The 13,607-nt window shown below is 34.7% G+C and overlaps 1 protein-coding gene across 3 annotated transcripts in view; it reads right to left on the bottom strand.

Moving 5' to 3' along the window:
- SESN1 (sestrin 1) overlaps positions 1-13,607 on the bottom strand; it is a 113,980-nt gene that overhangs the window by 4,955 nt on the left and 95,418 nt on the right. For 2 of the 3 annotated variants that reach the window (XM_068551320.1, XM_068551322.1), the window contains exons 2-7: positions 9,894-9,959; positions 8,863-9,063; positions 8,051-8,233; positions 5,911-6,153; positions 3,383-3,530; positions 667-779 (exon numbers count right to left, since the gene is read on the bottom strand). In XM_068551320.1, coding sequence (XP_068407421.1) covers positions 667-779; positions 3,383-3,530; positions 5,911-6,153; positions 8,051-8,233; positions 8,863-9,063; positions 9,894-9,959 — 954 coding nt within the window. The remainder of the gene's footprint in view (positions 1-666; positions 780-3,382; positions 3,531-5,910; positions 6,154-8,050; positions 8,234-8,862; positions 9,064-9,893; positions 9,960-13,607) is intronic. The other variant, XM_068551321.1, reaches the window with a different exon arrangement.

Here is a 13,607-nt window from a genome sequence, read left to right as displayed (position 1 = left end):
ATGTGAATCCTCTTTAAGGTTTAAATTTGAAAACTTTAAAAATTCTCATTGCTTCAAATGACATTCAGTTCATATTTTAAAGGGAATTAGGTTATTGTAATCATGGTTTATTTTCTATGGTATCTGTAAGAACTCACCCAAATTAAAAAGAAAACAAAAAATCCGCTTTCCCTATAAGTCCTAATTTAAGCAAATTTTTCACTCTTTCTCATCCTCTTTCCCTCCACCCACACACACATAATGCCTGAGATGCTGTGAGGACATTTCTCTTGTCACTCAGGCCTGGTGCATATCAGGGCAGAAATCACCTCACTTTAACACTGGGGCTCAGTAAAACAATGCTATAAATGCAAGCTAGGTTCAAACACAACTATTATTTATTGTTTAGTTATAGTAGGAACTTTAACTGGGTTTCTGCATACCACCTCTGGGAACCTAACCACTATTGTAATTTTGCTTTATGGGTGAATGTGGTTTGAATTCTGAGCAACTGATTTATGAACTTTAACAATATAATAAACATACCTAAGGGAATTACGTGTACGTAGAAAAGTTATTTTTCTCTGCATCGCTTTCTGTTCTCAAATCCAGATGGCTCTTTCTTATTTTAAGTCAGACTGAGATATTTCTAATCAAGCATGTACATACAACAAGTTGTCATTTTACCTGGACTCGAAATGTTGGGACGTGCATTCCATGTCTAGAGAAATCCTTATAGCCATAACTAGTATCCTCAAAGTGACGAGATACATCTCTTGCTGGTGTAACTTCTTCATCATCTGAAATAATTTTTTAAAAAAACCACTGAAAGCCTTTCAAAAACAGGATGCTAGTTAAAATTCATTTTACCTATAACAAGTAAAAACAGGATTACCCTTTCTCTGACACTGAGTAACCAATATCAACTAAAATAAAGTCTTAAAACTATAAGAAATAGCCTACTTACTAGTAAATGGAATATAATAAAAGTAGATTCTCTGTTATTAAAAAAATACTCATGGTTGAATTTTCTATGCTTTTCATTCCTCTCTTTCACAGATCCTCTCTCCCTCTGTGTCCCCACTGTAGTTTATAGATACTAGGTTCTACTGAAAAGTATGTACTCCAAGTATGAACACCCTTTTGAATAATCTTTATGGTGATAACAAATATAAACTTTAAACTTTATGCTCTAAACTTTAGCACTTGGACTATTTTTAACTTTAGCACTTGGAATATTTTTAATATCACACAATATATAAAATGATCTCTTTAACAGCTCGAAGGTCCTAGAAACAATTCTAAAATGATGAATAAAGGAAAGAGGTTCTGTGCGTCATTGTTTTTACAATGTTTCCTGCACTGCTCTAAGCCTTTTCAGATTATCTTCATGTTTAGGAGTCGATGAGATTATAGTTTCAAGTAAATAAAATCAAAGACTTCTCCTCAAGCTAACATCCAACCTCCATTTACACAAATTTGATTTTTTCTTTGCTATTAAGAAACTTGCTTTTAACATATACTCTTTGTCCCACTCTATTATTGTCAAAATACACTGACACACTTTATTAACTTTTTTCCTTTAAATTATCTGGTTTACATATTAAATCCTATAGCCTACATTTGATAAAGGCCAAACATAAAGGATTTACGTTGTTGTTAGTTATCTAATAAGTAGCTCCTTTTCACAAATCATAGAATTTTAAAGCTGGAAGCAATCTCAGGCCTTTAAATGCAATTTCCTCATTTTAAAGAAGACAGGGCTTCCCTGGTGGCGCAGTGGTTGAGAATCTATCTGCCTGCTAATGCAGGGAACACAGGTTCGAGGCCTGGTCTGGGAAGATCCCACATGCCGCGGAGCAACTAGGCCCATGAGCCACAACTGCTGAGCCTGCGTGTCTGGAGCCTGTGCTCCGCAACAAGAGAGGCCACGATAGTGAGAGGCCCGCGCACTGCGATGAAGAGTGGCCCCCGCTCACCACAACTAGAGAAAGCCCTCACACAGAAACGAAGACCCAACACAGCCAAAAATAAATAAATTAAATAAATAAGTTAAAAAAAAAAAAAAAGATAGGAAAAAAAAAAAAGGAAGAAAAGCACCCAATGTTAAATGACTTATATTCACAAAGTTTATTAGAAGTGATTGTAGTATTAGAACACAAATCGAATGTCCTCGCTCTTAGTCTAGTGCTGTTTTCACTATAACTTCCTTTTCTAGAAGTAGGACTACCTATGCAATAACCTTTCTAAAAGGAAAGACATATTTGGATTAAACTTAAAAGCTTTTGCACAGCAAAGATAACCCACAGAATGGGAGAAAATATTTGCAAACGAAGCAACTGACAAAGAATCTCCAAAATATACAAACAGCTCATGCAGCTCAGTATCAAAAAAACAACCCAATCCAAAAATGGGCAGAAGATCTAAATAGATTTCTCCAAAGAAGGCATACAGATGGCCAAAAAGCACATGGAAAGATGCTGAACATCACTAATTATTAGAGAAATGCAAATCAAAACTACAATGAGATAGCACCTCTCACTGGTCAGAATGGCCATCATCAAAAAATCTCAAACAGTAAATGCTACAGCTGTTGCTGGGAATGTAAATTGGTTCAGCCACTATGGAGAAGAGTATGGAGGTTCCTTAAAAAACTAAAAATAGAGTTACCATCTGATCCAGCAATCCTACTCCTGGGCATATATATGGAGAAAACCATAATTTGAAAATACATGCACCCCAATGTTCATTACAGCAGTATTTACAATAGCCAAAATATGGAAGCAACCTAAATGTCCATCAATAGAGGAGTGGATAAAGAAGATGTGGTACATATATACAGTGGAATGTTACTCAGCCATAAAATGGAATAAAATAATGTCATTTGCCACAACATGAATGGACCTGGAGATTATCATGTTAAGTGAAGTTAAGTCAGACAGAGAAAGACAAATATCGTATGTAACCGCTTACACGTAGACTCTAAAAAAAGTGGTACAAATGAACTTATTTACAAAACAGAAATAGAGTCACAGATGTAGAAAACAAATCTATGGTTACTGGGGGGAAAAGGGGGGAGGGATAAACTGGGAGATTGGAATTGACATATACACACTACTATATACAAAACAGATAACTAATAAGGACCTACTGTATGGCACAGGGAACTCTACTCAATACTCTGTAATGACCTATATGAGAAAAGAATTGAAAAAAAAGTGGATATATGTATATGTATAACAGATTCACTTTGCTGTACACTTGAAACTAATACAACATTGTAAATCAACTATATTCCAATAAAAAAAGGATACTTTTATTTAAATTCTCTTAAATTAAAAAATTGGGCTTTTATTTTTGGACACAATAGACATTTTATTGACTATGTAATCGTTGCTTTTACCTGAAGAGAAGACAAACATGCTCTCTCTTTTTTCTATTTCAAAACGTGAAGCCATCTCTTCCTGACTTGCCTCTTCTTCATCTCGACATTCCTGTAACTGCTTCATCTTTTCCATGAGGGCTTCGACCTCAAAGAAGGAATCACTTACCTGAAAAGAAAGTGCAATTAAGGTTACATATGTCAGACACGGAATGAAATTTTTGAATTTTATTAAGTCTGTTTCATAAGAATTTGCATCTTAATACAATATAAGAAAAGTAGATCTTCTTATAACTTTAATGCACATGAATGAATCAAAAACAATTATTTTGGCCTATTATATATACAGATATTTAAATTTTAAAATATAAGAGAAAAATGATTTTAAGAACACATTCTAATGTTTTACCTTTTATTACTAAAATTAGTAATATTACTATCAATGCTAAATTTTAAAAATTAAAATTTAACACTAGTCAATTTAAAACAACTGAATATTTAAGAGTTAAACTTTTATTTGCTCAATCAGTTAAATAAGGTACACAAAGTATAAGTGGTTTTGCATCAACTGTGTACACTGGGCATGTTGTCAATAGACAGGCATATCTCAGGTGTATTGTGGGTTCAGTTCCACACCACTGCAACAAAGCGAGTCATGAATTTTTTGGTTTTCCAGTGCATATAAAAAGTTATGTTTAGGGACTTCCCTGGTGGCACAGTGGTTAAGAATCTGCCTGCCAATGCAGGGGACACGGGTTCGAGCCCTGGTCTGGGAAGATCCCACAAGCTGTGGAGCAACTAAGCCCGTGCGCCACAACAACTGAGCCTCTGCTCTAGAGCCCACGAGCCACAACTGCTGAGCCAGCATGCCACAACTACTGAAGCCCGCGCGCCTAGAACCCATGCTCCGCAACAAGAGAAGCCACCTCAACGAGAAGCCCACGCACTGCAACCAAGAGTAGCCCCCGCTCGCTGCAACTAGAGAAAGCCCACGAGCAGCAACGAAGACCCAATGCAGCCAAAAATACACTATACTGTACTGTACATTATACTGTATACTGTACTGTACTATACTGTCCGCTATACTGTTTATACTGTAGTCTATTAAGTGTGCAATAGCATTATGTCTAAAAAAAACAAGGTACATACCTTAATTTAAAAATATTTATTGCTAAAAAATGCTCAACGCCTGGGAACAGGGAGCTTATCTACTAGGGAAGTTTTTAAAAATTCGATTATTTCACTATTATCTCATTTAATAGAGCGATAACTAGGAACAGTACTTTTTCTTTAGCCTTGTACTAAATCAAAGGTGGGGAAGGACAACAATCCAACTCTAAGCATCCTAGCAACTCATGTACTCTCCCTTAGACCATCTCATAACCTTTAAGCTTTGATAAATAATCAGTGGCCATATGCAGGCCTCTAACAACAATCCAGATAGCTCAACAGAGGGTGGAACTGATGGTCTTGGGCCTTGCCAGCACAGCACAGTGATCAACCTTGGGAACATGATTTTCCCTCCTGTGCTAATCTCACCATATGTAAATGCTACCTCTTATTTAGTACCTGATAAATGCCAAGCACTGTACTAGGCCTTTTACCTCTTTACAGACATTTCATTTAAACTTTACAATAACCTTGTGTTTGACCTTTATTTAGAAATGAAAGAATGGAGGCTCAGAGAGGTTAGATAACTTGCCCACAGTCAAATATATGTTAACAGTCAAATACACGTTAAAGTCAAATATATAAATTCAACCTGTCCAAATCTGTTTAAAAGTAATAATACAACTGAGAAAATCTGTGCAAAGTATTCAGAAGGCTGTAATGTTGTTTCTGTGATTTCAATTTGGAAATATAAACCCTTTGCTCTTTCACTACAGCTAAAGAATGCACAGGGAATTTTGACTCATTATATATAGAATTAAAATTTGCTTATAGAAAATTCAACTCATTCTGATCTGTTTCAAAGGAATAACATAACTGAGAAAATATAAAAGCCAGAGAAGAGAAGGAATAGAGGTAAAAGCATTTTAATAAATTTATATTCACTTTTACATATATTTGTGAGAAGTTAAAACATGAAGAAGTATTTTAAAAGGAGAAATTCCAGATCAAGGCTGATTAAATCTTCTAAAAAATAATTAAGAAGACAGCCTGTTTCTTCTGTGCAAAACGATGTGATCAGCATCAGGAAGTTTCTACCACCAGGTTCCACTGTTCTCAGTCTCCCCTCATCTCACTCAGTAGCCGTTCAATACCAGATGGCTCTGATGGGGCACATTGTTGGTGGCTTCTGATCCTAAAAGTATTCAAATGTAACCTCCTAGAGGGTCTTATAATTTTGTTATGTCCCTTAGCATCAGACTAGTGCTGAGCATTTGGAGGCAGTCAATAAATACTTGCTGAATGAACAGGTATGGGGGCCTAATATCTTTTTGGACTTAACAGGGTAGATTTTCTTAAAAGCCAAATGAAAAAATAATATAACAGCAATTACTGTGATTACTCTTATGATGATCCTATAATAAATAATAGATACTTACTGAAACATTTCCTGCTGAGTTGACCTGCATCTCATCCACACTGTGATTGCCATTTGTAATGTCACAGATGCAGTAGTTACTAATAGAAGGAGGTCTGAATGTGTGGCCACCATCACAATGAATTTCTGGACTGATTCCACAGCCAAATGTGAATGAGGCAAGAGAATGATAGTGTGTAAGTAGAACTACTGCATGTACCAGTTCTGCAAGGGACCAGCTGTGCTCTTCAGCTTTTAGAAGTCCCTTGGGGAAAAAAACGAGAACATATTTTTATACTGGGGTATGGTATTGATGAAAGAATACAGTTCATCTTGGTATTTAACCTATTGAAAACAGGATTAGTTACTATATAAAACTTAGGATAAAATTACAATTTGAGGCATGTAGAACCCAGAATTTGCTAATTTAATTTTTATAAATATGTATTCACAAATAGAGCTTAACATAATCTGATAACGACACATTCGTTATTATTTTGGCTTTCTGAAATCCTGATTTAAAAATGTAGAATACATTTTGTTTAAAAGCAGTTGCCATATTTCAGATGATGGATTATGAATGCATTAACCATGTTGTTAGTGCAGTCTCAAACCAAATGTAATGAATTTGTGTTTAAAGTAGAAGCTACTGTGTAAAATACGCCTGTTTTTCTTTATTATCAGGCCTCCTCAAGGAATTTTTAAAAAGTGGTTTGAACAACTTGACTCTGAATATTCTTAAATCATCAAATTATATTTATTTTAAAAATTATGCTCAAGGTAAAGCCTACAGTTCTTCAAAGTCTTACAAATCTGTGTCCACTCTGCTTCATTATCTATTTTATAATATTGTGTAATTTTATATTACTAGACAATATAACAGACATTGCATTAATCATATTCAAATCTTGTATCTCCTTGATAATAAGATGCTTCAATTACATAAAAGAATCTAAAATATTCTAGGGAATTCCCTGGAGGTTCAGTGGTTAGGTCTCTGCACTTCCACTGCAGGGGGCATGGGTTCCATCCCTGGTCAGGAAACTTAAGATCCCACAAGCCTTGAGGCATGGCCAATAAAGAAATAAATAAATATTCTAAAAAGAGAGAAAGACAACACCAAAAATATATTGTATTTTTAAGAATTTCTACTGCATGGTAGATTCTTTTAGAGAATGTCCATCTACTTTTATTCTATTATCTTTATTAATAAATAGAACCAGACGAAACTAGTTTAAAATGGTATTTTACAAAGATAACACAACAAGATGCCACTTTACATCTATCAGAATGGCTAAAATCCAGAACACTGATAACAACAAATGCTGACAAGGATGTGGAGCAACAGGAATGCTCATCCATTGCTCATGGGAACACAAACTGGTATAGCCACTTTGGATGACAGTTTCTTACAAAACTAAACACAAGCTTATCATACGATCCAGCCGTCACACTCCTAGTTATTTACCCAACTGAGTTGAAAACTTATGTCCACCAAAAAGCCTGCATGTGAATGTTTGTAGAAGCTTTATTCATAATTGCCAAAAACTGGAAGTAACCAAGATGTCCTTCAATAGATGAATGGATAAACTGTGGTACATCCATACATGTATTTTTCAGCAATAAAAAATGAGCTATCAAGCCATGAAAAGCCATGGAGAAACCTTAAATGCATATTGACAAATAAGCTAGTCTGAAAGGGCTATATACTGTGTGATTCCAACTATATGACAGTCTGGAAAAGGTAAAACCATAAAGACTGTAAAAAAGAGCAGCAGTTTCAGGGGGAAGGGGAGAGAGATGAATAGGGGGAGCATAGGAGATTTTGAGAGAAGTGAAACTATTCTGTATGATACCATAATTGGTGGATAACACGACATTATGCAGTTGTCAAAACCCATAGAACTGTACAACACAAAGAGTGAACCCCAATGTAAATTAGACATTATTAATTCATCAGTTACAGCAAATGTACTATACTAATACTAGATGTTAGTAATAGAGAAACTATGTATGTGTGGGGAGGCGGGGTGGATGGTTGACAGGAGTAGAATATGGGAACTCTACTTTCTGTGCCATTTTTCTGTAAACCTAAAACTGCTCTAAAAATTAGTCTAATTTTTTTTTTTTTTAATGACACCCTAGATATATTCTCTACTTACCTCAATATGTTCTTTGGTAATAAGCCAAGGTCTATGGGCTAACACTTTGTTAAGTTCTCCTAAATTCTGTAGTTTTTGAGGAGCATTCTCTAAACCGTTAAGCCACTTGGGGTCTCCACCAACATGAAGGAAATCATTTACATGGAGATTCACTAAGTAGGAGCACTGATGTCTTGCTGCAGCCTTAAGAGAAAACAAAAAGATTATTCTAATTACTCATATTAAAATCTTGAACAACTACAAATCTTTTTCTTTACAATATGCAAAACAGCTAATTAAGTTTTTGATTAGTAAGTTTTCAAATTTTCCATATACTACAGAAATGAAGTTTTCATATAAACATTTAAAAATTCATACACTATAGAAAGCACCTCAAAAATATCCCAAGAACAAATAAAATATCTGATCAAAATATCTGAACTTTAGAAAAATTTTATACCTACTGTCAGAACCTCAGATTAAGAAGAAACTTCAATTAAGGTGCCAACCATAAAACAATGGAATATTATTTATAAATTGAACGTGAGTACCACCACTTATGTCAATCTGAACTATCAGTGAAATAATCTTGTGTTCTACTTTATTCTCGTATTTAATAGAAAATGGTTCTCAACAGAGTGTAAATACATATTTCTTTTTCTGTTATATTTGACAGCATACTTATTTAGAAAGAGGAAAAATAGATACTATCTAACAAGAATCCAATTAGAAGTTAGAATATAAGGATTTATTCCTGTGTTTGAAGCATTAACTATCTCTTAAAAAGATTAATAAAGCAGGCAGAAAGAATTTTTCACTGAATGTTTACAAACCATTATTCCAATGTAGTGCCGATAATGTAGGGGTAATGGCCCATCCATTTGCAGTAGGTAGTGTTGAGTTTTTAAGAAACTTTCTAAATATTGTGGGTGAAAAACCATCACTAAGGTAATATTATCCAAACGACCCAAAGCAGCAAAAGAATCTGCAAATAAAGTATGCATCTGTGCATCTTCACTCCCCACTTGAAGAATCTGTATGAAAGAGAGGAAAACCATGGTTTCAGAAATTGTAAATCAGTGTAAAAGAAAGAAAATACGCAGGGGGAGGGAAAAAAAAAAGGAATATGCATGCACTGCACTCTAAGTGTCACCTAGAAGCAGATTAAATTTGGCTTAAGAAAGAGAGGTTATAATTCTACAAATTTAACTCAACTGGTTGCAAGATAGCAGAATAAAGAGTCACATATCATGTAGCAGGGGAAAAACAACAAACGCCAAACATTAAAGGCCATCTAGATAGGCTGCTTGCAGACTTGACCAGAATCCAGACATCCAGATCTAAATCCAGAATCCAGATTTAGATTATCAAATTTGCAGAGCTTGCAAACAGACACTAATGCCTTTCCTTTTAACAACACCTACTCTCCCTGAATTTACAGAGAACCAAAAGTAACTAACAGTAAACAATCCCTGTGAAAACAAAGTATAGGAGCATTTACATATTTAGAATTAAAGATCCAATCTAGCATTGATACCAGCCTGTGGAGTTGGCCAAGACCAAGTAACTCGGCTTATGGGCACACCTAAACAACATCTAAATATAAGCAGGTGGCATATCATTGGTCAAAAACAAGTCTTGCCTTTGCTTGATTAAATATGGGTGTTAGAAAAGCATCATGAAATACTAGAAATCAACATGACTATAACAGCTTTTTAATCCCACATATTCACTGCCAAAACATGATGATTAACTTGTGTAAAGCATATTGTTGACCAACAGTTGTTCAGATGCGAAGATGTGGGTCATGGAAGCTTTTCCTTAGAAGCATACAGTTCACTATGTACTTTCACAAACAACATACCTCCTTTTCTGGGATGAATCTGCTTGGTCCGTGTCCTAGTGGTCGAGGAATTCTAATTCCAAGTTCCTAGAAAAGAAAACTACACCATCTCAGGCCTCCAGCAGTAAACAACATGAACTGAGGCCACAGGAATGGGAGAGAAAAACAGCCAGCTGAACAGAGACTGGCTTGTTCTGTTGTTTTTTTTTCATGGCCATATATATATACCAGATCCTCTGTTTGCATTACATAGCTGACAACAGTTTATAATACAACTCTGACTAAAAACAATAAAACCTGTTTCACCAAAACCAGAGTTTTGCATAAAGTACTTGGCAGAAAGTCTAGAACAGAAAGTTCAGCACATAGCAGCCAACCCTGTGGATTGTCAGTGATACAAAATAAGACCAATGTGCTTGTACATCCAAAACCCAACCAACCAAAATATCAATCCCTGTGCATCTTGTCAGGAAATGAAAAAGCCATAACCTCTACCTAGATGTCTTAAACTGAAGTATAATTATTACTACATCTATAATAACACTTCACAAGAACAGAAATACTATGAAAAATAAAAAAGCTATTTAAATCCACAAAAGAGAAAGTAGTTGCAGGGCATGGTTTCTCTGTGGTTGAGTAAAACAATTTTAGAGAAATTAATTTTGTTTGTGAGTTTTCCTTAAATTTTTAATTTATAGGATCTCATCAACTTTGCTTATATTTTAGAGGAGCTCAACTAATTAAAAAATAAATGGTTTTCTGCCTTTTGACATAGTGAACCTAGAATTCTATACTTTATGTGACAGTGTAGTGTGGTTAACAAAAACTGACAATCTACTGTTAGGCTTCCATCTTTTCCCTCAATACAGTGTGCTAATAGAAACAAAACCAAAATGTAATTCAGACTTTTTTTTTTTCTTTTTGAGGCTCATGTCCTATCACTCCAGTCTCTAAACAAAAAACCCCCTCCTTCTTTAACAACTAAATATTAACCCTTGCTTATATAATTACATACAAATATTATTTCTACCCTCTCTCTACTGCTTCCAAAAGTCCTTCATGATATAAACCAGATGCTTTCCTTTTAAAGGAAAAAAAGGGGGGAGGGGGCAGTCAGAGAAGAACATGTGGCAGCAATTCAAGAAATCTGGTCCAAGTGAATGAAAACCTTTTGAGCAGAATGGATTTTTAAAAATTAAGCAGGCAGGACAAAATTGAAGAGAATCTTAATTAGGAGAACTCAAGATTCAGATTCAAAGTAGGCTGGATTTGCCAACTAAATCTAAAATTTTATATATGTTTCAAATAATCTTGTATTGGAGGTCAGTGATTTCTTACTCTGATAATTCCACACTTATACTGAAGATAGTAATGTCTAATAACCATGCCCCTCATTAGAGGAGGCACTAAATTCACTGGCCCGGCCGTGTATGTGTCTCAATTTTAATATCCTATAATAAATGCAAGGAAAAAACCCACATTCCTGCTATTCAACACATCATCTTGGCACAAATGCAGCCATTTATATAAAATGATGACTCTACTGGCCTTTCTAACTGATTTAATTACATACATTTCTACCAAAATATACTGGGCAAGACTTTAAGGCTAAAAATCAATACTTACCCCTTCTCAGTTCTTTACTATCTTATTTAAACAAAATGCATTTTAGCAAACACCCCATTTCAGGGGTTTATTATTCATTTTCTACCTAAGAGACACTATTCTTGTGACTTTAGTATACAAAAGGTAGCATTTCAAAGGAGGAGAAATGGATTATTCAACAAATGATTTTGGTACAACTGGAGAGCCACTCAGAAAAAAGTGAAATTGGCGGCTTAAATCATACTTTACTCCACAATAAATCAGATATAAGTGTAAAAAACAAAAATAAAAAACATTACAGTATTAGAAGAAAATACCTGTGGACTTAGGTCTAAGAATGCCACAAAACCAGGAAATCATAAAATATAAGATTGATAAATTTGATGACATAAAAATAAAGACTTTCACATGGGAAAAATAAACACATAAAGTCAAAAGCAAACAGAAAACTTGGAAATATATTTGCAACTCATATAGCAAAGGGCTAAATTTTTTTAATACATAAAGACAAATCACTAAGAAAACCCCCAACAACCTCACAGAAAAATGAACAAAGGACATGGACAGTTCAAAGAAAATGAAATATAAATGGCTGAAAAAATGATCAACCCTCACAATAAAACAACTGCCATTTAAGTACACTGAGATACAATTTTTCACCTAAAATACTGCTTAAGATCAAAAAGTTTGATGATAGGCTGTGTTGAAGAGGGGGTGGAGAAATAGCCATTCATTGCTTATACTTTTCTGATGGGAGTGTTTTGAAGTGTGAGGAAAAAATATCAAGAAACATATAAGGAGTATAAATTACTACAACTTCTAGGAGGGCAATTTGAAATACTGATCAAAATTTTAAAGTTACATACCCTAATCAATAATTCCATTCTAAGCATTACCCTATACTCACATTTCTTAAATGTCATGTGTAAAAGTATAATCACTGCAACATTGTTTCTAGTAGTACAAGATATAAAGCAACCTAAGTGCTCATCAATAGAGGACTGTTTCAATCAAGTTTAGTATGACCATAGACTAGAATAGCATGAAGTCCTCACAAAGAATGAAGCAGTTCTATACAAGTTGGCTTTAAAAGATCTCCAAGATACATTATGTGGGGGGGGGGGGGGGAGACAAAGTGTATAATACATATATATTATGTTACTATTTGTAAGGAAAGGGAAAAAAAATTACCAATTCCGTTTCTAGGACTTTATCCTACAAATACATTAGCAGCATGTGGATTGTGTATGTGTGTGTGTTTATTTTTTTAAAAATAAGACCAGATTCCTAGCACAAGGGCCTCAAAACAAAGAGGTTGAAGTATATTGTTTTGGTTTTATTTCTATACCAAATAGATAGTTTATATATCAAACTGTTACAAAACAATAGCTTTACAATTCCAAGAAAGTGACTATCAATGTTTCAGAAATGGAATATTTTCCTATAGGCATGCCAAAGGTCTTTCCCAATGGTCCTTTCTAATTCTCAAGTCTTTGAAAGTCCATCCCTGTAGCCAAATTTAGTGGCCATACTGGTATCACTGTCTCCCCTCTTCCTTGCCTTCAAAGGTCAAACCTTTCTTTCCCAGTTCCTTTAGAAATAGATTCTTTTATGTATTTTATGAAAAATTGTGTTTTAAAACAGGATGTTAAGAAAAAGCAAACATTCTTAGGAATGGATTATAAACCTATTATGCTAAGAACCTCTTACTGTTAAGATCACATTCATTCCTTGGTGAGGTACCAGTCTAACAAAGCAGGGGACAGAATAGAAAAACTGAAGAAAGGAAAGGAATGGAAAGGAGTATCTGATATTTAAGACTCCAATTTCATTATTTTACTTACGGCTAGTTCTAGGTAAAATAGAATTTTATGAACTCTGAAATTGCATCCCAATTTATCCTAATCCAGATACTGTCAGGAAGCAGGTCATTGATTCCATCTAGCCTCCCACTGCACACAAACTGAGCGCTAACTTCTGGGAAAAGGAAACAGGTGACAATTATCTTGAAAACAGCCAGGAAGTCTGGTTCTAGAGTTGGTGTCTTTAATTAATTACTCTCAAAAGAGCCTCTTTAAGAGCTTTTGAGAGACTTCCCTGGTGGCGCAGTGGTTAAGAATCTGCCTCCCA

Source organism: Eschrichtius robustus, chromosome 9 (assembly GCF_028021215.1).
Source record: "Eschrichtius robustus isolate mEscRob2 chromosome 9, mEscRob2.pri, whole genome shotgun sequence".
NCBI lineage: Eukaryota > Metazoa > Chordata > Mammalia > Artiodactyla > Eschrichtiidae > Eschrichtius > Eschrichtius robustus.
Note: the sequence above shows the minus strand (reverse complement) of the source record. Positions and strands in the feature narration are given on the sequence as shown.